A 25,090-nucleotide genomic window follows, 5' to 3' on the forward strand; every position below is an offset into this window, starting at 1 on the left:
ATTGTTCGTGTTGGGGATAGACACTCAACACTAGCGAGAATCATGTTCGAATTCAAACAAAAACATGGAATTTTCACATCGCGTGGACATGTGTAAGTGTTTTTCGGAAGACTGGATGGGAGTGCGGGAGTATCTGAAGTGTAGATATTGAAAAGAATTGGTCACAAGATGGATCCTTGAGGAACACCTGCATTCACGATGAATTTCTCTGATGAAATATTGTTTATAGAAACATTGAACGCTCTATCAGAAAGATAATTTTTGATAATTTTTATCAAGTATGTATGAAAACCAAAGTTCTGAAGCTTGTAAATGAGACCATTATGCCAAACATTATCAAATGCTTTTTCAACATCAAGAAGTGCCATGGCAGATGATTTTGAAACTGACTTGTTTCGTCTGATTATGTTGTATACTCTACGAAGCTGGTGAATGGTAGAGTAGCCTTTTCGAAATCCAAACTGCTCATCCAAAAATATATTGTGCTCATCTGCAAAAGCAAGAATGCGCGTTAATATAATTTTTTCGAATACTTTTGAAAATGCTGGGAGAAGGCTAATTGGTCGATAGCTCTTTGAAGACGAAGGATCTTTTCCGGGTTTTAGTATCGGGATCACTTTTGCCAACTTCCAACTCGAGGGGAAGTAGCCAAGTGATAGACATCTGTTGAAGACAGAAGTCATCATTTCATATAAGTTGTTACTAAGATGTTTCAACTCAATGTTAAATATACTATCAAAGCCGGGGGCCTTCATATTCTTCAACGAGCGTATAACCGAGATATCCTCTGCAGTAGAGATGATTTCATTCTCTTGAGGTACAGAATGGATATTGTCAATAGCTCTTACAGTATCATTCGCCGAAGCTTCAAATGGACTTGTAATGTTCTGGCCAAATTGTGTGAACAAGCGAAATGGTTGCCAATTGCATTAGCCTTTTCGGCAGGTGTTATCAATCGTTCTGAATTGTCAGGTTGAAGAAGAGGAGGAATAGGATTAGACTTGGTCTTGAGAATTTTAGCGAGCCTCCAAAATGGTTTGGAGTTGTTCGGAAGTCTAATATCTTTTGCGAATTTTTTGTTACGGAGATCAATCATTCTGGCCTGGATAACCTTGGTTAACTGATTATACTGTCGTTTCCTCTCTCGAATACCAGTACGTTGGTACTGCCTTCGATAGAGGTTCCGAAGTCTAATCAAATGTTTAGTAATTGGATCAATTTGAACAGAGTTACTCACCTGAATCGTTTCTGGGATGTGGTTGTGGCGAGCCTCAATAACTGCAGTTTGAATATAGCTGACTGTTGCTTCGATATCTTCGGGAGATTCAAGAGGCTGATCAAGATCAATATTGTTGTCGATAAGCTGCTGGAATTCCACCCAATTCGCACAATGATAGTCCCGTCTACATTGTGGCCTCCTGACAACGACATTCACTCCTAATTCAACCATCACTGGGAAGTGATCCGAACTCAACTCGTTAAGGGCAATAGGATCACCGATGTGGCGATCCATGTTGGTAATGAAAATCAATGACGAGAAATGCGAGTGGGGGTTGCTGGACTAAGAATCCTGTAGTGCCCACACTGTAGATCATCATTTAGAGTCACTCCATTTTGATTCCTCCTTTGGTTTCCCCAGGACTGATGTCGAGCATTAATATCCCCGCCGATGACGTATTTCGACTGCCTTCGTGTTAGCTTAATGATATCGTTTTTAAGAAGCAACGCTGAGCCATCTCTGATTGACGTCTGTTTGGGATAGTAGACCGCAATCACGATAATAGGCCCAATAGATGATTGTGACACGGCAAAAGTCGATGTCTGATGTTATTTATGATGGCTAGGGCAACACCTCCTCCACCAGGACCCGTACGATCCATTCTCAACAGATGATAATTCGGAACCCGAAGGTTAATATCCGGTTTAAGATGCGTCTCGGTAACGATAGCTACGTCGATGCTGTTTGTCACTAAGAAGTCAGTGAATTTTCGATGACCTTACTCTTGAGAGAGCAGGCATTCCAATTAATTAGCCTGAGAGATGACCGATCCATGGTTATAATAAAAATGTAGCATGACTTGCACTTGTTCCTGTTGGTTGCGACAACTTCTAGTCTGTCGATCTAGTTCAAGAAACAGGGTTGCAAGTTCTTGCATGCTATAAAGATCCTCACTAGAAGAAGAGTGAGGTGAAGATGTTGGCGTAGGTGGTAAACCAATAGCTGCAACCTTACTTTTTTGGCTTTTCGCTAGAAGAGGCCATTTGGGGGCGACCTGTAGGGAGTGGAAGAGGAGAAAGAATGGGTATTTGACGAGCAGTTATTGAAGGAAACTCTTTTTCCGTCAGTTCCGGAACCTTCTTTCGGTTTTGGTGATTTTTATCCGTAGCTTGCTTCCGGATGCGTTTGAAATCCGTACGTTTTGTACAGCTACGGCTGGTGGCTTGGTGATTTTCGCCACAGTTAACACACTTGCGAGATTCTTCCTCTGGAAGGCTACAAGCGTTTGTTGGATGGTCAGCAGCACACTTGCCACAACGAGTTTTCATGTGGCAATTTTTTGTTCCATGACCGAAACCAAGACAATTAGTACATTGAGTGATGTCCCGATTTTGGGGTTTGTATCGGTCCCATTGTACCGTGATGTTAAAAATGGTCTTGATTTCCCTCAGACGCGTGATGTTGGTCGATCCTTTTTTAATGTGGATCAGATACAAAACATTGGAAAAGCCATTGTCTTGTGATTTGTGTCTTGTCATCCGATGTACAGCCAGCGGTTGTAGACTATGAGATTGCTCTAGTTCCTTTTTGATGTCCTCTGTTTCAATGGCAGGAACACCTCGTAGTACAACCTCAAATGGTTTTTCAGAGGGTATATCATGAGTGTAAAACTCATGATTGCTCTTTTTCAGGTACGTTCCAACGATCTTGTATTGTTCCAAATTGGGACAGGTAATCTTAATCCCTATGCTGCACATTTTGAACACCGGCTGTAATTTCTGCGCCAGTAGCTCGGATCTCAAAGTACCGATGTCCTTTGATGTAGTGAAATAAGGCGGTACCTTCACCTTTTTTTCAACATTGACTGGTTCCTCTCCAGTGTGGCCATCCAATAAAGCATAGCGGTTTCTTTCTAATATTGGCTCCTCGCCGGTATCCGATCGATGTCGTTTGTTGGTTCCATGAGGTATGCCTGGGTCGGTTGACCGTGTTTTCCCCATTAACGCAGTCCTCAAGGGCAGACAGGTGGTTGATGAATCGCAGGGAGACAATCTGAAAAGAGAAATAAATAACTTTAAAAAAAAAGGTAGTAAATAGAGCTCCAAACACGACCGTCTCTGTCGATGGTCGGTGTGGAATGATGAGTGGGTTTACGAGCGGCGCTCGCTTATATACCGATTGGTGATTTCAATAGCCTGTTTTGAAAGCAATTTTAAGGCTATTGAAACAAGTTTTTGGATGAAAAAGTAACAAGTATATAACGCGTAGACATTTTATCTTTCGAATGAAGTGTTTATCATACCATTTCGTTCAGTTGTTTAGGAGCTATTAACGCTTAAAATCTCGGTCTCCGGCGTAACGCTTTCGTTTTCGAAACTTTGATTTTACACCCCGGTATAGAAATGAAAGACGTAGTTCTACGCACCTACGCATCTCGACGAAGGATCGAGATCTGCCCTGAAATGCAAGCAGTTTGTTTGAAACAGTGAGGAAGCACAGAGAAGCCTATCCTTCAGGGGAAGAGAAGGTGACCATTAGAGGCGAATGAGCTTCAAAGTTTAAAGCCTCTTAAAAACAAAGAAAGAAAGAAGGTGACCATCGAAGCAGCCACTACACACACACATACATCCATGTGAAAGAGTTTATTTGAATGTTTTCTATCCATGTAACACTGTGATCAAATATTTTTCAATCAAGTGCTATTAACAGATGGTTATCGAGTTAGATCCAGTATCGAGGAAAATGTGGAAATATCTAATCGTTACTGAAAATAATCTGCCAGTTCCTCTGGGAATTTAAAGTTACATTCATGTGAAAGAGTTTATTTTAATGTTTTCTATCCATGTAACACTGTGACCAAATACATTTGGTTTTGTGATTTTTCAATCAATCGCAATTAACAGGATAGCGTCTAAAGATTATTCTTCCCCATCAGTAGGATATTTCCGTATCCAATATTGGATGCATGAAACCTTGTGTCTCCAACGTAACGCTCTCGTTTTCGAAGTCCCCCAAATATTCATTCATTCAGAATGAATTCAGATTCAACTTCAAACAAATGATCTCTAAATCAACGATAGTCCTACGTCACCCTTGCGGTTATACCATAGATATAACCCACTTCCTGTTTTTTCAAAAGTAAGACACAAAGTGTGATCATTCCCAAAGTTCGAGAACAAGTCTCTATGGTGGAATTCTGGATGGCAGTGATCGTCACGTAAGAAAATGAAATTTTTATTCCTAAATAAACTGACGCGCCCCTAAATGCTTCAGCAGCTAGCTTCGATTCTGGGACCGAAAGAGGCGTGTTTCCTAAGCCAAGATGATAAATCACGTTTTGTAATGGGCTTAACAGCAGCCAGTAAGCAGGTACCGGTTAAAGCATCTCGAATATCGCGTTAATATATCGGATCATAAATTTATCATGGCTGCTAAACATAAGCTTATTCCGTCTGTTATTGCATCCTGTGGGCTAGGAACCTCGGTCGTACTGAAACAGTTCAATGCAGTGGTCCAATATACGTTGCAGATCGTCCAGGAAAAACTGTTCTCTGAACGCATTTTCCCATGGGCTCGATTTTCAAAGTGTGTGCGAGCTGCCTAAATTCTAAATTATTCGTTATCAAGTAATAATCAAGCCAGTAATCAAAATTAATGCGAATGGAGAACCAGACGAGAACTTTCGTTTTAGAAAGATCATATATATTTTCGATTTATCATTATAATCAATTGAATCCTAAAGCAATATTAGTTGTTACAAATGCTCCAGCACGCAGTGCTTTCAACTGAGTTGTCGGATCGTCCCTCTTTCCGGGGAGTTTCAATACTTTCTCATGATCAGGAGGGATCATGCGTCTAGCAGGTTAACGTAGTTGAGAACCTGATTGTAATAGTTATGGACAGCGCCGATTTTTTTCTAATTCAAAATGCAATTGAAACCATCCGTGTTAAATAACATAATGTCGTCCGAAATTATCCGAAGTAAAACAGATACAGTTTACGCGAGGATGTTTTGAGTTTTGTTACAAGATGTGTTTCGATGGAGCATTTAGAAGAGCTGTGCAACTGTTCACCAAATCCGACATTTACCCTTCATTCAACACTCAGCTTCAATTTATCCGAAAGCGGAATTGAACATCGTCAAGAAGCTTTGTCCCTTGATGCCTGAAGAAAAAAGACACTACACATTAGCGAATCCTTGTAATCAACAATGAAATTGATGAGTTCGAACTATTTAGTTCTAATCTTTAGAGCTATATGTGAGAACAGCAATACACTTCAATCTAGGATAAATTTTATTTTCAGATTAGTTTGTTTTTATGAATTTGAAGTACATGGTTTTACGGGGTTCTTAGTACATGAATTGATGAGTTCGAACTATTTAGTTCTAATCTTTATGAGCTATATGTGAAAACAGCAATACACTTCAATCTAGGATAAATTTTATTTTAAGATTAGTTTGATTTTATGAATTCGAAGTACATGATTTTATGGGGTTCTTAGTACATGATTTGTGGTTCTCAAACAAAATTGCTATTATAAAAGTAGCATTGCATGGGGATGAACTGTTTTCGAAATATTTGGCATGACAAGCTTTTTGGAAAAGTGTTTTTACAAGAAATAAGGCATGCGACTTTTATTATGCTAAATGTTCATTACGGAAGATGTTATTATGTGAAATTTGCTGTCCCTGCTCGTTCATCCTACGCTATCAAAACAGATAAAAAATCACATCGCATCACTATCAAATTACGTCACAACATAATAAAAATGGCGTTTGTGCCACTCCGTTTTCAAGCTTTTACGGGGTCATTTTTTCACATTTCTGTAAATTTTCACAGTTGTTCGGAAGGATTTGGTATTCTTCATCGACCTATAACAAAAAACGTAAAATGTCAATGTTGGCGCTTGCGTCACTTTGCAAGATTAAAGGAGCACATTTATCTCCGACATATGGTCGGTGTTAAGTCAGACCGGACCAAGTGACATTTTTATACTTTCGAGAAAAACGAGTTTGAAGTTTGGTGCTACAAGGGGTTTCTATTGAGCGTTCTAAACAATTGCGATAAGTTATTCTTGCTGTACGCATGATTTTCCAAATCTGATAAATGTAGAATGTAGCTCACAAAATGTTTAACATAATGCAATCAATAACTCGAAATTTTTAGTTTTGAGACTTGGTTCGCTCTGACTTAACACCGACCATACGGCCTTTGTAACAGCTGTTGAGAAGCAAACCGAAGCAATCACTTGGAGATGATATTCTTTTGAAAACAAAAACTCTAGTCATCAGTTCCAGTTCTTCCTGGTACAATTTTCTTATTCTTTTGATTTGCGACCAGGGATGCCAAGTGATTTTTTCAAATGGGTTCACATGGTACGAAAAAATGTCTTCACAAAAATTCATAACTTGCTTTTGAACAAAGTTTGGTAACTTATTCAATGTTTATTCTAATTGATATTGTTATATGGTATTAAACTTGAGGTTTGGAAGATTATTTCAATAAATTTGAGCAAAGGATATATTGCGTAACAACGAACTATTTTTTTTTTTGGATTTAGAAATTATAATTGGCTTAATAAACCGTTGATTGAGTGAATATACCCCCAGTTCTTCCAGAAAAACGGAACTGTGATAACTCAATTTGTTTATTTCAGCTTTGAAGTTTTGATTGTACCTCAAACCATATCTTTATAATTAATTATTGAAACGGTATGTAACGGGAAAACGTTTGAAACGTGGTCGTTTGGAAGATCTAGGTAAATCCATTGTATAGCATAGGCCCAAAATAATAAAAATGCAATGCCACAATCATGCGAATTCTCGAGCTTTTGTTTTACCAAAAGCTATACTTCTTTTGACTACATTTTCGGCCAATAATAAGAATTTCATGGAAATCTCTCGAAACCCCACTTACGCTTTCATACTGAAATGTCTCCACATATTTCATAATGGCTTCAAAATGTCTTCACAAAATCAAATGTCTTCACGGTAAGTCAAATGTCTTCAAGCCTGGCATCTCTGTCTACGACTGCGCGGTTGGCGCTCAAACGTAACCCGTTCGAGGTCCTACGATTCGTCGAAGGCATCTCAATCCATGGTGGGATAGCCAGTGTTCCAAGCTATTAGTTTTCAAAAGTTCTTATCCTCAATTGGCAATCGCCTCTTAAGTGTCTGGCACCATGCTGAATATCATATTCATCGCCATCTTAATGCTTATATACAGAAGAGGTGCCTATAACCGACCTCCACTGTATCTTTCATATAGTCACGCGGAGCAACACATAAAATATAGTTTTGCGTAACTGCGATATCGTAACCAATGAGGTAGATCCGCGGTGCGATTAATGCTAGTGGAAAAATAGGAAATGGGTAATATCTGTGGTATTACCGCAAGGGTAACGTAGGACTATCGTCGAATTAGTGATCATTTGTTTTAGTTGCATCTGAATCAATTCTGAATGAATGAATAAATGAATATTTGGGGGACTTCGAAAACGAGAGCGTTACGTTGAAGGCACAATATTCAGCAAAAGAAGCAATCACACGAAAGTTGTATAATGCATAATACATTGCTTGTATAGTGATATGATTTGTATTCCTTTTCAATAGATAAAATATCTGTTGCATCAAATCAGTCTACATAATTTTTGCGTAAGCTCATCCTTTTTTACAGCACCCATTTCTCGTTTGAGAAATTGTCGAGTAAACATCGTTTGCCAGTGCGCGTAGAGCGGGAGTTCCTTCTTAAGATTCATTGCACCTCTAATAAATTGCCGAAAGACGTGGTCTTACGTTGATCGCACTTGATTGAAAAATCACAAAACCAAATGTATTTGGTCGCAGTATTATATGGATAGAAAACATAATAAACTCTTTCGCTTGAATGTAAGTTTCAATTCCAAGGGAACTGGCCGATCATTTTTCAGCAACGATAACATCTTTCCAGATGCTCCTCGATACTCGAAGCCCACAAGTGGTTGATGATCAATAACTCGATAGCCACCTGTTTATTGCACTTGATTGAAAAATCACAAAACCAAATGTATTTTGTTGCAATGTTATATGGATAGAAAACATTAAAATAAACTCTTTCGCTTGAATGTTTTTTTTTCAATTCCCATGGGAACTGGCAGATTATTTATCAGCAACGATAACATCTTTCCGGAATCTTCTCGACGCCGGATGGCAACAAAACGAAAATAGTTCCGCGCGTGTATGTATGTGTTGCGGCTGCTCCGATGTCTCCGATGTGTAAACAAGTCACTGCATATGTCTTTCGGTTTCGGATAATTAACTACTACGTTTGGTGTAGCTTTCTCGACTGTGCGGCCCAAGTGCCGCACGTTTGGTTTTATTCAATTGTCTTATTTTCTATGTACCTAGCTATTTTACATATAATAATTTCTAGGTGTGGTCAGACGCACTCTAAAGAAAACCATGTGCGGAACATCTCTTCCGTATGCCAGAATTAATAACAAGGAAGACCGGCACCCAGCGGGGTTCTTGCACATGTGTTTACTATTCGTGGCCTTGCCGAGGCTAGCGGCAAAGCGGAAAGAAAGCAAATGTACAATCACGCTTGGTTCGCATCGAGTTACGCAACCATAAATAATAAACAGACCCTTGGCCCAGTAAAGAGGCTTGTAGTCGAATAATACTTATGCTTGCGTTGCTCGGCGTCTTCGTGGGGGATTTATTGCCTTAAGCCGGGTTCAGACGGTGCGAGTAAGCATACGAGTCGGTCTAGTCAGTTACTGCAGTACAGCTACTCACACCGTGTGAACACATCATGCCAGTTAGTGTCATGTGTGATCCGGCGTGCGAGCTACTTCAAAGTTTTTTGAATTTACTCACACTCGCATCCCTCAAAACGTCAAAAACAGAATTTAGCGCTCGAATCAGAGATGCCAAATCTTTACATTTTCTTTACATAGAGACATTTTTAAGATATTTGAAAATAAGCGAAGATATTTATAGACTTGAAAATTATTGTAAAACAAATAAAACCCTCATAGTTTCTAAGCGGAATCGTTGTTATTAAACGGTTTTATTTAGCTTGCCCAGTAATCTGTTTGTATGTTTGTGACATGTTTGTCTGTAGCGCTGACCCACATTAATAGAAATTTGACCCCCTTCCTGTTGACCGATTGATCAGAAATTTGGAACACACCTTTATCTCTGTAGTCATTACAAAACTCATGATCAAAACTCATGATCTTGAAAATCCAAGATGGCGGCTGCTACAAAATGGCGGACTCCTTTCTTCTTCAAAACCTCATCAATGTGGGTTTTCCAAAACCCCATCAATATGGGTATCAAATGAAAGGGCTTGACTAGCAGAATACGGTTATTTAAGAAAAATGCAAATCCAAGATGGCTGCCACTACAAAATGGCGGACTACATATTTCCTCATAACTTCATTAATATGGGTATCAAATGGAAGGGACTGACTAGCAGAATAAAGTTATTTATGATAAATGTAAATCCAAGATGGCTGCCACTACAAAATGGCGGACTACATATTTTCTAAAAACCCTATTATTATGGGTATCAAATGAAGTAGTAGAACACGGTTATTTATGAGAAATGCAAATCCATCTAAATTCTACCAAATGGCGGACTACATATTATGTCAAAACACCATTAATATGGCTCTCAAATGAAAGGGCTTGAATAGTAGTTCACAGTAGATCATGAAAAATTAAAATCCAAGATGGCCGTAATCACAAAATAGCAAATTACTTTATTAAACGGTTTTATTTAGCTTGAGCTGTTCGTATGTCTGTAGGATTGTCCCACATTAATAGAAATTTGACCAATAGAAACTGACCGAATTTCTAAAATACCTTTTTCTCTGCTGTCATTTTAAAACTGCTTATCTTGAAAAATCCAATTTGGCTACAAAATAGCTGATTCCATATCATCTCAAAACAAGAGGTTGATTGAGATATGTGTATCAAACCAACGAACTTGACTTGGAGAACACACTGTGTATTTTCTTTTATTTTTTTTGTATTTTTTTTAAAGTAACTAATACTACTAACCCTAAGTGTTACAGGTGTGGTAGTGAAGCGCATCTGGCTAATGCATGTTCACATAAGAACTCAGTTTGTAATCACTGTAAGAAAATCGGTCATTTGCAAAGGGTGTGTCTCAGCTTTCCGGGCCACAACATTAAAAACAATATTAATTCGAGTAAGCAATACAAATATAAGACAAATTTGGTTGAGGAGGGTAATGAGTCAGACTCAGAAGAAGAGATTGATGAAATATGTGTAGTTGATGTTGGTAAACTTGATGATTCTAGAGCAGAACCTCTTTCGAAAATATTTTTGAAACTTAAAGTGAACGACGTATTGATGAAATTTGAGGTAGACAGTGGTTCACCAGTTTCCTTGATTGGGCTTGCTGACAGAGTAAAATGGTTTAACGACATTACGCTTAATGAGACAAAAGTTGAATTGCGTAGTTACTGCGGCAGTAAAATAAAGGTTTTCGGTACCATTGATGTAGATGTGGCGTGTAACGGGAAAATACAAGTCTTGCGATTGTTCGTGGTCGATTTGAAAAGGCAACCGTTGCTGGGGCGGGAGTGGATGCGTGCGTTGCAGTTCAATTGGAACGATGTCATGAAAAACTATCTTTCTAGTGTCAACAAAATAACGCTGCGTACACCGTTATCCGGAACGGTGAGAAATGCACTCGAAGAGTTCCCTTCAGTTTTCGATGATTCTATTGGAGAGATCACCAAAGTTCAAGCTTCGCTAACCCTGAAACCGAATAGCAAACCTGTATTTTTGAAATCTCGTTCAATACCTTTTTCTATTCAAGATGTTGTGGAAAACGAAATCAATCGGATGGTGGAAAAGGGGATCTTGTTGAAAGTTAACCACAGTGAATGGGCGACTCCGATAGTGCCTGTGATGAAGTCCGCCAACAAGGTGCGTCTGTGTGGGGATTTCAAGCTGACCGTTAACAAGAATCTGTTAGTGGACGAACATCCTTTACCGACCATAGATGAATTATTCGCCAACATGGCCGGTGGCGAGAAATTTTCTAAACTGGATTTAGCACAAGCATATCTCCAAATGGTTGTTAGACAGGAAGATCAACCAATACTCACATTAAACACACATCTGTAGTCAATACAAAACTGCGTATTTCATGATCTTGAAAATCCAAGATGGCGGCTGCTACAAAATGGCGGATCCCTTTCTTCTTCAAAACCTCATCAATGTGGGTTTTCCAAAACCCCATCAATATGGGTATCAAATGAAAGGGCTTGACTAGCAGAATACGGTTATTTAAGAAAAATGCAAATCCAAGATGGCTGCCACTACAAAATGGCGGACTACATATTTCCTCATAACTTCATTAATATGGGTATCAAATGGAAGGGACTGACTAGCAGAATACAGTTATTTATGATAAATGTAAATCCAAGATGGCTGCCACTACAAAATGGCGGACTACATATTTTCTAAAAACCCTATTATTATGGGTATCAAATGAAGTAGTAGAACACGGTTATTTATGAAAAATGCAAATCCATCAAAATTCTACCAAATGGCGGACTACATATTATGTCAAAACACCATTAATATGGCTCTCAAATGAAAGGGCTTGAATAGTAGTTCACAGTAGATCATGAAAAATTAAAATCCAAGATGGCCGTAATCACAAAATAGCAAATTACTTTATTAAACGGTTTTATTTAGCTTGAACTGTTCGTATGTCTGTAGGATTGTCCCACATTAATAGAAATTTGACCAATAGAAACTGACCGAATTTCTAAAATACCTTTTTCTCTGCTGTCATTTTAAAACTGCTTATCTTGAAAAATCCAATTTGGCTACAAAATAGCTGATTCCATATCATCTCAAAACAAGAGGTTGATTGAGATATGTGTATCAAACCAACGAACTTGACTTGGAGAACACACTATGTATTTTCTGCAATCCACTCAATATCGGTATCAAATGAAATTTTTTGACTGATAGAATACAGTACAATGGCTTTATTGTAGAGAAATATTCTAATGAAACAGATAATGTACTAAAAACTAGAAAATAAAATGAGTAAAAAAACTTTTTAAGTTGAACTGTTTATTCGTGATTAAACATAATAATGTACTAAAAGCTAGAAAATAATTAGGAAAGTAGCAGTTAGAAGTTATCACACCTCTCCTTCATTAGTCTAGGGCATTGATAAGACTAAAATGAAATCGTGGGGCACGTTGGATTTCCATTATCCACAATTAGTGACTTCATCATATGTCCCACGATTTTATTTTAGTCTTATCAATGCCCTAAACTAATGAAGGAGAGGTGTGATAACTTCTAACTGCTACTTGCCTAATTATTTTCTAGCTTTTAGTACATTATTATGTTTAATCACAAATAAACCGTTTAACTTAAAAAGTTTTTTTACTCATTTTATTTTGTTTTGCGCGCTGGTGGGACACGTTTTCTTTTTGAGATAGTTTTCTTGGGATTCTAAATATAAAATCATTATCGGGCACAATTTTCATTCAAAATTCACTCACAACTTGCAAAAAAAGTATTGTTCTAAGAAACAGAATACATATTCGATTTTTTTTACATATTCGATTTTAGTTTTTGAGGCGTATTTATTCCTCCTGCAAATTTACTATCATTTTCATTTCACAAATTGGTACACGAAGCTGTTGTCAAGGCGAAATAAATCAAATTTTGAAAAATCTTTTAGACTGCCATTTGTAGCACCACATACTTTCGGAACTATTTTAGCTATGGATGTTTTCGTGATTCTAAAAAAATATCGACAATAATCTGAACGATATTCCAGAAGAAAGGCACACCATTTCTAGTTTCACTCATGTAGGTATAGCATTCCTCATGAGTGTATATTGCGTTGTATTTGTGGAGCAATTAAATCCAACAGTTTTTTCACTTTTTCCGGTGTTATTCTCAACACGGCTCTGTACTCTCGGGGATCATCATCGTAGAGTTACTTCAATATTGTATTTGTTGCTTCTTTTCTTTGCATCCAATTCCTGGCCCGAATCCTTTTTTCTTTCGTCTTTTTCCGGATAGTACCTTCAGTTAAAAAAAAATCAGCACAAAGTATTTTTAAACACGGCCAGCGTGTGTTTCGCGATAAAATTGTGTAATGATAAATTCAACTGAAAACCTAAGACGAAAACTGCCAATAAAGAAGTCGATTTCGCATCAATCATCTGACAAATTCGGATCTGTTTGCTGTTTCTGACTATTTGATGGACATTTGAAGAATCGCCTGGCATCTCTGGTAAACCTGTGTCATAGTATCTAGTTTCTTGCCAGCAGCTCACATTGTGTGAACGGACAAGGCGAGTCAACCATTTGTCAAGCGAGTTCACCGGGTCAGTAGCTGCTCATTGTGAAGTCAGCTACTAGCAACGTATAAATGGGCCTTTAGGGGCATTGAACAATTTAGAATTTTGTTTATTATCGCGCGGGTGGTCTAGTAGTCATATTACAGATGTTTTTCGATGCTGATACTCTCTTGATCGCCTTCTCTTCTCCTACTGATGGATCGGTTTTTCTGCGCTCCCTCACAGTTCCAAAACAAACTGAATGCGGTTCAGGTCGGGTCAGGCCAGGTAATGAATCCCTGGATCCCTCGCCGTTCAGCTCGTTCAGTTCGTTCAGCTCGTTCAGTTCATTCAGCTCGTTCAGTAACGATGTTGTCTTGTGGATGTCCTCACGAAAAATGAATGCTTTTCACCACCAGAGTATCGCTTAAGTATGCTTTTTGTCCGTGATTGAGAGAAGGTGTGGTTTACGATGGCAATTTGGAAGGCAAACTAGAGGCGAATGAACTCTCTGAGTTTGAAACTTTCAGCGACTGAGCAATAATCGATTGAAAATTATATGATTTTCGCGATGCGAAACATTTTCCGTTGCGCGCGCATCCAAAATTGGATGCGAAAATATCCTACTGATGGGGAAGAATAATCTTCAGAAGCTTTCCTGTTAACTGCACTTGACGATAACGATAACATCTTTCCAGATTCTTCTCGATACTCGAAGCCCACCAGTGGTTAATGCTAACTCGATAACCACCTGTTCATTGCACCTGATTGAAAAATCACAAAACCAAATGTGTTTATTATTTATATGGATAGAAAAAATAAACTCTTTCGCATGAATGTATTTTTCAATACATTCTGGTAGATTATTTTTCAGCTCGCATATATACCGATTGGTGATTTCAATAGCCTGTTTTGAAAGCAATTAAGGCTATTGAAACAAGTTTTTGAATGAAAAAGTAACAAGTATATAACGCGTAGACATTTTATCTTTCGAATGAAGTGTTTATCATACCATTTCATTTGGTTGTTTAGGGGCTACTAACGCTCAAAATCTCGGTCTGCGGCGTAACGCTTTCGTTTTCGAAACTTTGATTTTGCACCCCGGTATAGAAATGAATAACGTAATCCTACGTCAAAAAACACAAATGGAGCCAATGGCAATCCTACGTCAATCTCGTGGTTATATCATAGGTATAACCCATCCAGTTTTTTTCATATTAACAACTAATTTCTCTTTTACTTATTTCTCTTTTTAGCTCGATAATTTCGCTCTAATTCTTTGCCTCGGTATAATGGTGCTGCTGAATGCTTGCGTATGGCGATTCTTCGTCAAGGCCCTCCACTCCAACGGAGGAACACTGGTGGCATCGTTAGTGAGTGCAGCGACGAATTATATTGTGTCGGTAAGTGGAATTCTTGGAACAGAACTAAATGAACAATTACATTTTTTTCTGTTGGTTTGCATAAAAAGGCCATTATCGGATGGATGTTCTTTCATGAGAAAACAACTGCTGTTTGGTGGTTTGGAACCGTACTGGTTTTAGGAGGCTTACTGCTCATAGTATACGATGGGGAGGCGGAGAAGACAAAAAGCAAACCGAGTTAGTCAATAAAAATTTTATGTATGTGAAAAGTTTTAATATAAATATATATTGTAAAAACATTTTTTACTTATGTTGTAAAGTACTCTTGTCATACAAGTTCTAAATCGGTCACAAACGAAAAGCGAAGCTGCTGCAAAAAAAAACCTCACTCAAAGCGTTGTTCTTACCGCCGTTTTTGCTCTACTAATGGTCGCCACAACAGGATTGATGATAACGTATAGCGTCACGGCAAAGATTCCGATCAGCAGCGATAGACGAACGCGCTCATTGTTGTCTTCCTGGAACCAAGCCGAGTACACTCCCAGCCCTATGGTTACCATTCCCATAACGTAAGTCACAGTTCCAGCGATACCGTGCATGATCTTCGAATAGATTGGTCGCATTATGTGGCGCAACTGGAAGCCGTATTTCGTGAAAACACCACCAGCGATCGAGATAATTGTGAGAACGAAGGTGATTAATCCGACTATAGCGTGAAGCGTTTGAAAATGGGCTTTGCCCATGCGAATCTTGTTCAGGACGATGCACACGAAGGCAATCGTGATCAGAGTTCCGGCGATTGCCTGCAGCAGCCAGTGGATCACGATTCGAGTTTTGTAGTGGCGCTTGTATGTGAGAAAATTACCGCCGGAAAGTGTCATGACAGCTTGCGACATGAAAATGATATACTGTGGAGCAAAGTGGGAGAAGAGAAACAGATATTAACTTTTAACATAATAGTGTCACCATATTTTTGGCACCACCCTGATAAAACAAAGCATATCAGCCACTGCAACAGGTGTTATGTTTAACTTACCCCGGCGCTCATCAGCGAAGGATGCCACGAAAACAAAACGGTAGCCTTATTGAAGCAGTGATAAGTGATGAAGCCTGCTATCGTGAACACCAGGAAATTTGCCAACACATTTACTAGGATCAACCGTTTGCTCAGCATCCTCACAGGTTGGGGTCTATTGGAGGGTATTTGTTGATGTGTCTTGTCCTCTCGTGACGGTGAGTTTTCGTTCCTGTGTCCGAGAGCCTCAGCTGTAGAAACGATTTCATCAGCCTCTACGTCCCCCATAACGCTGATAATCTCTTCGCTGTTGCTTTCTTCGCCGCTATGATGATAGCTGCTATTCCTTCGACTTCCCGGGGGCAGGTCTTTGTGATCTAAATCAGCTGGAAAAACATAAACAAAGCTGTCAGTTAAGTAAACACTCAGGGCTGTGAAGTTTCGTTAACTTTAGTTTCATTGTCACACGTTGAAATTTTATCTTGCGCATGAGCAAAATGTAAGCATGGTTCAAATACGCGTTGTGATGAGTCAAAATCGAATAATTATGTTTTCTTTTTTGTTTTTGCACATTTGAAGATTAATCCATGCTTCAGAATTATTCAGCGAAGATCACACTTCTAAATTGTGGATCTGCGGTCATCGCACTCGAACTATATTTTTAAGATGGTTATCAACAGTATATACCTATAGCTCCACTGTCATCTAATTTGTTGTACGGTAACGATGATTCGTTGTCTGCACTTTTCTCATACATTGTTTTATTCATTACTCGATCTACCACCTCAGAGACCTGGATCAAAATAGTTCCTCTTCCAATGCCAAATCAAAACTAACGGAACGAAACTCGCATGCTAGCTGCCGATACTTCTGAGGTGTTCGCTCGTTATCATAGTCTTGTATTATTGCTACTGGTGAACGCAAATATGAGATATCGGCTGGTTTCTTGCTTCTCACAATACTCAATAAAGACAACTCGCACGCCAATATACTTTATGTCACGTTCCGATTTATCTCCCACATTGCATTGAGCTTGGCTTGATTGGATCATGTATAAATCAAGCAACCAAACAGAATCGGAGCGAACGATTACCATACCGGAGCGCGTTATCATCCTGTATTCGTGTGAGATGATAAGCCGTATCTCGAGATTACAACACTAGTCTACCTACAGAGACGACATTGTAAGAAGCTGTTTGAACCTGACTCATATGGTCGTTAGTTTATTTATTTTTTGTTATATATAGTACGACATACAACGGACGGAAATGATTTGTGAAACAAGATCACTACAGAATGCAATTAAATTACAGGCTCAATACAGGGTTATTGAGGGTTGAGGGTTATTTATTTATGTTTCACTTATAGTGATTGTAGTTGTTTAGGTTTCGTTTAATTAAATTTGACGCTCAGTTTGATAACAATGCTAGAGATAGTATTCACCATCTCGTCTACAAGTACGATGTACAAGTTCATGTTACGTCAGTTGAGTCGAAAATTATAACCGTGGGATAGGTCCAACTGTTGAACTCTTTTTATGGAATCCATAATCTAAAACTTACTATAAAGAAGTGTAAAACTTGTGATGGATTTTTATTATATTTGGTCCTCTGTGGTTTCACTGTGAGACACATTCATAGCAGAATTGACGCGTTTAGTGATGAATGAGTAGCTACACTGTTTTCTATAGAAAATCAGCCAGTATAAGCTGGATTCAGCTTGAATTAATCTATTCTATGAGGTTTTGCACCAATTCACATGTCGATAATTGTTAGGTTCTTGCAAGCTTTCTTCAAAACTGAATGTGCTGGAATGTTTTTCTCAAAAAGACAATCAGGAGTTGGATTTGGTGTAAGCGACGGTAATAACAGACTAATTTCCAGTAAAAATGTAGTGGACATCTGCCAGGTCTTCTCGGCAGAGGTGGCCGGCATTTTGGAGGCAACCACAATCCCATCCTTCAAGCCGCTGCTGGAAAGTGTCATTGATGCTATCGGTGCACATAGGTCCAAACACCCATAGGTACAAGCCGTCAGGAAGTACCGACACTGCGTTCATGTGGAGTCCCGGGCACAGCGTCATCGCAGGGAATGAAGCGGAAAACCGTTTTGCCAGTATCGGTCGCACCGGACCGTTTTCTACTCGGAAAGTATTTTTGATTAATTATTCAAAAAATGTTTTAATGTGTTCTGATTTAGTTGTTATTTCAAATTTAAATTTATGCAGTCATTTGATGTTAATGTTTTATGTAAATTTAATGTAAGTTGTTGTTTCTTGCGGCAATGTTTACTGCCGTCGCTATAGAGGCGCATCAACCCAGGAGGCTGAAAGCCTCTCAAATGAAGAATTAAACAAAGGAATTTATGTTCATCTATTGTTGACAAATGATATGACAAAGTTCATTTGTATGTTCTGAAACGGAGCTGAAAATAGGAACGGGTGGGTAATGTCAAGGACATAACCGACATAACCGAAGAGACGAAGAACTACACCAAGGGCTGTCAATTTAAGTAAGTTATCGAATATTCAGGAACCGAACACCGAAACCGGCCTTCGATGTGAACGCATATCAAACATAAAGATTCGCATCGACACACATGAGATGTGGCGTCCATTTCTTTCTGTTTTTTTTTCAATCTTTTTGTGGACTAACACATTGTTTTGTTAACAAACTCAATAACCAATGCGATTAAACTTATAAAACAGCTTTCATTTGATTGTTAGAACGTTAGAACGTAGGCCCTTTCCATACCGAAATATTACTGTTTGAAAAATTACCTCTAAGTCTTTGATGATCAATATTCAAAAAATAATGATCGCATTGCAGAACCGAAGTTTTGAAAACTACACAAACTTGTACAAAGGTGATTTGTTGTTTTAATGAAAAAGAAAATATTTGATTTTTTATGCATCGACAACAAAAAAGTTTACGAATCATTTGTTTCAAGGTTACGCATAGATTTTTTTTTACTTTTGCACAGTTTGTGATGAAGTATTCCACTAATTTACTCCAAACTTTGATTCATCGGCACACTGAAGGTTTTCTGAAACATAATAAAACGTGGTTTGGTACTTATTTATTGAGTTGTTCATCATCAAAAACAAAGGGGTAATTTTTCATTCAAACGGAAATATCTCTGTGTGGAAAGGTCCCACATGAACGTTCTAGCAACCAAATGAAAGCTGTTTGATAAGGTTAACTGAATTTGCTATTGAGTTGGTGATCAAAACATTGTCTTAGTCTACAAAAAGTTTGAAAAAAAAACAGGAAGAAATGAATTTATTTATTTCTACCTGATATTTTTGTCCACTACATCTGCACACAACCAGATGAAAAAACATTTGCAAGATATTCCAAAACTTGAAAGCTTCAAAATGATGTACATTGCATCCTCCCGTGATGATTTTTCTCGAAGTTCAAGTAATCACCTAAAATTTTGATTTCGCTCTGTGCCTCAATTTTTTTTATTGATTATATCAACAAATTTTCTTAGTTGATCCATCTATTATGTTTTATCACCACTCAGCACTACTCAGTGTCACATTGGAGACAATTTTGACCTGTAATTGGACATAGGCGAGAGTGGTACAGTGTCGACTTCTGGTGGCGACTTTCAATTAGGGGCCATCATTTGGGCCCCTCATTGAAAATGTCGCATTAAATGTAACTTACTGTAATAGAAAACCTAACAAATAACCATTAGGAAAGTGTGCGAAATACTTAATTTAATATAATGGTTGAAGACACTCCTAAAAATGTAGAAACTTGCCCAAAGCATGTTTACAAAATTTTCAATTAGAGGATTAAAAGTTCAATTATTTGTGTCGCAATACAGGTCTGTCTAATTAGCTAGATGTCCAATCAGAGGCAAATCACTGTACTGAAAGCTAATTTATACTGTAATAATATCTATCAAAGAGATTGTTTTTGGTTTTAACCAAAAACAATCTCTTCTTGCAAAAGCTTAATTTTTTTTTTATCTGTATTATAGTGACTTTCAACTCATTTGGCTGGTTCGTCACTTTTACTTCCATTTTTGGAAGAATGTCGGAAGTGAGAATTGAACTCGTGACCTTTAGCGTGAGAGGCATGGATGTTACCACTACGCCGGATCGCCTCCACACAAAAGCTTAAAGAAAAAAAAAAAATAATTTTCCATTTTTCAATTTTTCAAATAAAAATCAAATGAATATTTTTTTTTCGTGTTAGTTTTAACGAAAGGCGCCTCTTTCGATTGGTGGTAACTGTCACATCCCTGATATAGCGCTTTAACACGATCGCCGTATCGCGCCATATTCTCATTGTACTCAGCGGTATTCAGTTCGCAGATCAACGGTTGTGCAAATTCATACGCAATTATTTCAAAGAATCAAAGTTTTTTGTTTACAATGTCCGCTAAGCAGCCTTCTAAAACAAAATCCAGCCGAGCTGGATTAACTTTTCCGGTTGGCCGAGTGACTTCAAATCTCCGAAAAGGGAATTACGCCGAACGCATTGGAGTGGGAGCTAGCGTCTATCTAACGGCTACTTTGGAATACCTGGCTGCGGAAATTCTGGAACTTTCGGGTAATGCCGCCAAGGACAATAAGAAAAGCCGGTAAGTATTTTTTGGTGGTTTGAGGGGAAAACAAATGTAAATTGAGATGGTTTCTTTCAACGTTTTAGAATTGTTCCACGTCACATCCAGCTCGCGGTGCGCAACGATGATGAGCTGAGCGTCCTGATGAAGGGAGTCACCATTTCGGAGGGAGGAGTTCTGCCGAACATTCAACCGATTCTGTTGCCGAAAAGCACGAAGCATGGCGCTTCGAAGAAAGCATCAGATGTCGCAAGTCAGGAGTATTAATGATTATGTTGATATCGAAATCGGATGGATTCGGGTGGAACCACAGCTGTGCCGTTTGGTTTTCCATCCGAATAATTTGAAATAATAATTTTGTTGTGAGGGAGTCGTACCGTCCTCAAATTACTTACGTTTGTATTTGATTTGCCTGAAAAGAGCCATAATTGTTTAAATTGTATACGCTAACTTTTAATATGTCGGAAATAAATGTATTATTTGAAAACATTTTCCTTTTTTTAATGACTTCCACGATTTTAATATTATACGCTTAGATCGTGGTGACAGATTCGGAGGGGTGCTATTGTGGATCAATAAGTACCATTTATTTTTTGGAATTGGTCTTCCACTTATTGGAGGAATCAAAGTTGTCGCTTGTCATGCAAACAACAGGTAAAGACCGCTGTGTTGTCAGCTTGTCCAGCTTGCAGACATGTGCTCACTCCTCCCTGAGTCACGGTTGATATTGGGAGATTTTAACACTCATGAAACTGCCTGTGTTGAACAGTACCGTTCATTGTTGTATTATGACCTTTGTAACAGCTTCAATATGACGGTTTCGAATAGCTCCAATATGAATTTTGAATCTATAAACATGGCATATGACCTCACAAGACACATTGACTGGAGAGAATATGCGGACGCGATTGTTCTAGCAATCAATTTCGGAGATGGTTTACCTCCATTGGAGGAGTATGACTTCTTTTCTCGATTGATTAATGACAGCGAAGTTCGCGCTCAAACGAAATCTATCCCATTCGTCGAAGGGTAGACAATAGACCGTCCGCTAATAGTGTAACTACTTTTTTTTGCATCAGAAATCAAGTTTTGGTTTCACTTTATATTAGGCTGTCAAAAAAATCCTGCGGTATTTTTTTTAAATTTTCATTTGTTCATAAAATTAGTTACAATCTGTTTTAAGTCAAATATGCACCGTTTTGTTCGATGACTTGTTCCCAACGAGATGCCAACTTCATAATACCCCTGTTATAGAAGCTCGCTTCCTTATTGGCAAAAAACTCGGATAGCCAATTTTCACAGGCCTCTTTTGTGGCCTACTTCTGACTACCTAGCTCGTTCGCCATAGACAAAAACAGGTGGTAGTCACTTGGTGCAAGGTCCGGACTATACGGCGGATGCAAAAGAACCTCCCATCCGAGCTCCCGGAGCTTCTGGCGCGTCACCAAAGATGTGTGTGGCCTGGCGTTGTCCTGATGGAAGACAATGCGGCCTCTGTTTATCAAAGATGGCCTCTTCTTCATGAGTGCTACCTTCAAGCGGTCCAGTTGTTGGCAGTACAGGTCCGAATTGAGCGTTTGGCCATAGGGAAGCAGCTCATAATAGATTATTCCTTGACAATCCCACCAAACACACAGCAGAACCTTCCTGCCCGTAATGAGGGCTTGGCCACCGTCTGAGCCGCTTCAGCGGGCTTCGACCACGACCGTTTGCGCTTCACGTTGTCGAAAGTGACCCACTTTTCATCGCCAGTCACCATCCGCTTCCGAAACGGGTCGAATTTGTTGCGATTCAGCAGCGATTCACATGCGTCGATACGGTCAAAGATGTTTTTTTGCGTCAACGTGTGTGGCACCCGTACATCGAGCTTCTTTGTGAATCCAAGCTTCTTCAAATGGTTAATAACGGTTTGATGACTTATCCCCAGCTCTTGGCCGATGCTACGGCTACTACTATGCCGGTCTTTCTCGGCTAATTCAGCGATTTTTTCGCAATTTTCGACGACAGGCCTTCCGGAGCGTGGCGTATATTCGACGACCTCTACACCAGAACGAAAACGTTGAAACCATCGTTGTGCGGTGGAAATGGAAACTGTATCGGGTCCATAAACTGCACAAATTTTATTGGCAGCTTGAGATGCATTACAAAGACACCTCGCGGAAATACCGCAGAACTTTTTTGACAGCCTAATATATACGTAAAAATAAGATTGTGTCCGCGGGTAAAGAGATTCGTGTCAGAGGTAATAAGAAATGTGGATTGAAGTAAGTTGAATAAAGAAGCAGATTTGTATAGATTAAGTAAGTCTCGCAAAACATTTTTATGTAAAGTGACACATACATTTACCCAGAATGTGGTTAAAATCATAGCTTTTTCTGGGTGCAACAATTTTGGCATTTTCCCCATGTTTTTTCTTCGTTAGATAGTCTGATACATCTGTGATTATTCCCAATACATCAGTTGCCTCCTGTTCCGCTTCCGCGTGTGTTGAAATGAACTTCCTCTTAACTATAAAAGGCATTTTTGTCCACGGAGCAGTAGGTTTCGAACAAACCTCCTTACATAGAACGCTAGCATTTTCCCAGGATATAACAGAAAGTTCCCTTCTATTAGGGATTGCATTAACGTGCCAAAATTTCAATAACCGGTTATTCGGTAATGAAAATTTCATTACCGGTAAAACCGGTAAATTACCGGGAAAAAACATACTGATATGCCCAATTTTCTTGAAGAAACGGCTTCTATTTAGAATGATTAGTTTACAAAAAAAAACATTTTGCAACTTTTTGTTGGTTAAAGTAATACTTAAGGACACAGAGAATGTTAATTCTGTCGTCTTCTAATCTAGATCGGATCTCATTATATGTTGGGCGTACACTACGAAGAGTACCGACTACCATTGTCATGTATTTGCCTCTGATGCCCTCTGTACGAAAACTCGTTTTCATCAATCCGTTTATACGAGGTCTGTTCAAAAATTATCGCGACTTTCGAATTTACGCGGGTTACGTATATTCGATTCTAGATTTGTTGTGTCATTATGTTGGTACTCATATCTCTCACATATGCTGACAAGTCGTACTTGTCAGCATAAGTGAGAGATATGAGTGTAAGAAAAGCAGTTGTCAAAAAATAACTGAACATTCAAAATAGTCGTACTTGTCAGCATAAGTGAGAGACATGAGTACCAACATAATGCCATAAAAAAAAAAAATATTTGTAACCCGCGTAAATTCGAAAGTCGCGATACTTTTTGAACAGACCTCGTAGACGTTGAGCTTGGGCTGGACGTTGATACCTTTGATTGTTCCAATCGCCGTTCAAGTTTTTCCTTGATGTTCAACTGCAGGGCATCGTCCAATGAATTTTTTCCTCCCGTTGTCCAGCTACTGAATCAATATCATCATCATCAAATTTGAAGTCAAGAACTATTTGAAATGTCTGCTTGATCAATGCAGTCCGTGACGTTTGATAGAAGATGCCAAAGTCATAATTAAATGTATGACGACCACGAGCAGAATGATTATTATCCAGAGACGAACCAGCCTTCGGCTGAAAATCTCTTTAAGAAAGAAAAAAAAAGAATGATTATTTATATAAGGGAATAAATCTGCATATAAGAAACGTCTTTCTGCAATTCTTCCAATCAGGGTTTCAAGCAGCTGCTTCGAACTTTCTGATGGTCGCTCCGATAGCTGTTCTAGAATAAATTGCAATCTGACGTCAGTTTCATAAAGGGTGTATTTCTTCCGCAATAGCAGTTCAACACCGACCAGAACTGATTCGAGGGCATTAATCAAGTCCATTATCGCTGTCAGTTCTTCATCGATGAAGCTTGTCTTGTGATAGACCATAGAACACAGATCATAGGTCATAGATCTTTTTGATTCTCGAGTAATATTTCAAAGCGGCATAAAGGCAAATATTATTTATGGCGTAAAAAAAATTACCGAAAATACCGGTTATTGATTGTAAAATTACCGGTAATTCAGTAATGAAAAATGACACGACATTACCGGTAAAACGGGTTAACAATCCCTACCTTCTATCTAGATCTTCTAACCAACGACAGCTTTTTTCAAAGCTCATCAAAAGCTAAACAAACTTTATCTAGAAACTGTAACAGATTCCAACAAGCGTATGTCAAGGTGCTAAAAATCTATTTTTAGAACTTTAGTAAACTGGTTGTTAATTCGCATTTGTGTCAGGTCGAATAAACGTCACGTATACACATAGAAAAATCCTCGGTCGAAAACTACCAAATACATGCAAAATTAGTAAAATGTCCAATTTTTTTGTACATATTGTCAACAAACCCGCATCCCTACCAGAGATTAGTATATTTTACTCGATAACATTAGTAAGCTTGGATATTGTCATATCTGAAAACTGGTGAGAAAAGCGCGTATTAACCATTTTCATTGTTCCCATAAGGCAATACGGAGGTATAATAAGGATATAATTCTGATACGTGCATTTTCGGCGAGAAAATGTAGCCGATATTGGGCTTTCGAATCATGGTTCTGCTTGACATATGTGTTTATTAGTACGGTCGAAAATGACTATAGATTGG

At 38.6% G+C, this 25,090-nt stretch overlaps 3 protein-coding genes across 3 annotated transcripts in view; 2 read left to right on the forward strand and 1 right to left on the reverse strand.

Moving 5' to 3' along the window:
* Nucleotides 1–16,393, forward strand: part of LOC129768620 (transmembrane protein 42) — a 37,509-nt gene extending 21,116 nt beyond the window's left edge. The window contains exons 2-3 of the mRNA XM_055770376.1: nt 14,815–14,961; nt 15,030–16,393. Of these exons, the coding sequence (XP_055626351.1) occupies nt 14,815–14,961; nt 15,030–15,164 (282 nt within the window). The 3' untranslated portion in view covers nt 15,165–16,393. The remainder of the gene's footprint in view (nt 1–14,814; nt 14,962–15,029) is intronic.
* On the reverse strand, nt 15,188–16,984 carry LOC129768618 (uncharacterized). The gene is made up of 3 exons (XM_055770374.1): nt 16,625–16,984; nt 15,959–16,323; nt 15,188–15,830 (listed from the first exon to the last, which is right to left on the reverse strand). The coding sequence occupies exons 1-3, from the start codon at nt 16,704–16,706 to the stop codon at nt 15,312–15,314; spliced, it is 966 nt and encodes a 321-aa protein (XP_055626349.1). The 5' UTR covers nt 16,707–16,984; the 3' UTR covers nt 15,188–15,311.
* A 3,214-nt stretch (nt 16,985–20,198) lies between these two features.
* On the forward strand, nt 20,199–21,006 carry LOC129768621 (histone H2A, sperm-like). Its single transcript, XM_055770377.1, has 2 exons — nt 20,199–20,535; nt 20,604–21,006. The coding sequence occupies exons 1-2, from the start codon at nt 20,327–20,329 to the stop codon at nt 20,782–20,784; spliced, it is 390 nt and encodes a 129-aa protein (XP_055626352.1). The 5' UTR covers nt 20,199–20,326; the 3' UTR covers nt 20,785–21,006.
* The last annotated feature ends 4,084 nt before the right edge of the window (nt 21,007–25,090 follow it).

The sequence above is a fragment of the Toxorhynchites rutilus genome, chromosome 2 (assembly GCF_029784135.1).
Source record: "Toxorhynchites rutilus septentrionalis strain SRP chromosome 2, ASM2978413v1, whole genome shotgun sequence".
Taxonomy (NCBI): domain Eukaryota; kingdom Metazoa; phylum Arthropoda; class Insecta; order Diptera; family Culicidae; genus Toxorhynchites; species Toxorhynchites rutilus.

Bases quoted from the DNA above. Each gene is read 5' to 3' on its own strand.
- LOC129768618 (XM_055770374.1), bottom strand. From the start codon at position 16,706: ATGAATAAAACAATGTATGAGAAAAGTGCAGACAACGAATCATCGTTA. The intron at 16,324-16,624 runs GTATATACTGTT...ATGTTTTTCCAG, and splicing joins AGATGACAGTGGAGCTATAG to CTGATTTAGATCACAAAGAC. The intron at 15,831-15,958 runs GTAAGTTAAACA...TTTGCTCCACAG, and splicing joins CTTCGCTGATGAGCGCCGGG to TATATCATTTTCATGTCGCA.
- LOC129768621 (XM_055770377.1), top strand. From the start codon at position 20,327: ATGTCCGCTAAGCAGCCTTCTAAAACAAAATCCAGCCGAGCTGGATTA. The intron at 20,536-20,603 runs GTAAGTATTTTT...TCAACGTTTTAG, and splicing joins AAGGACAATAAGAAAAGCCG to AATTGTTCCACGTCACATCC.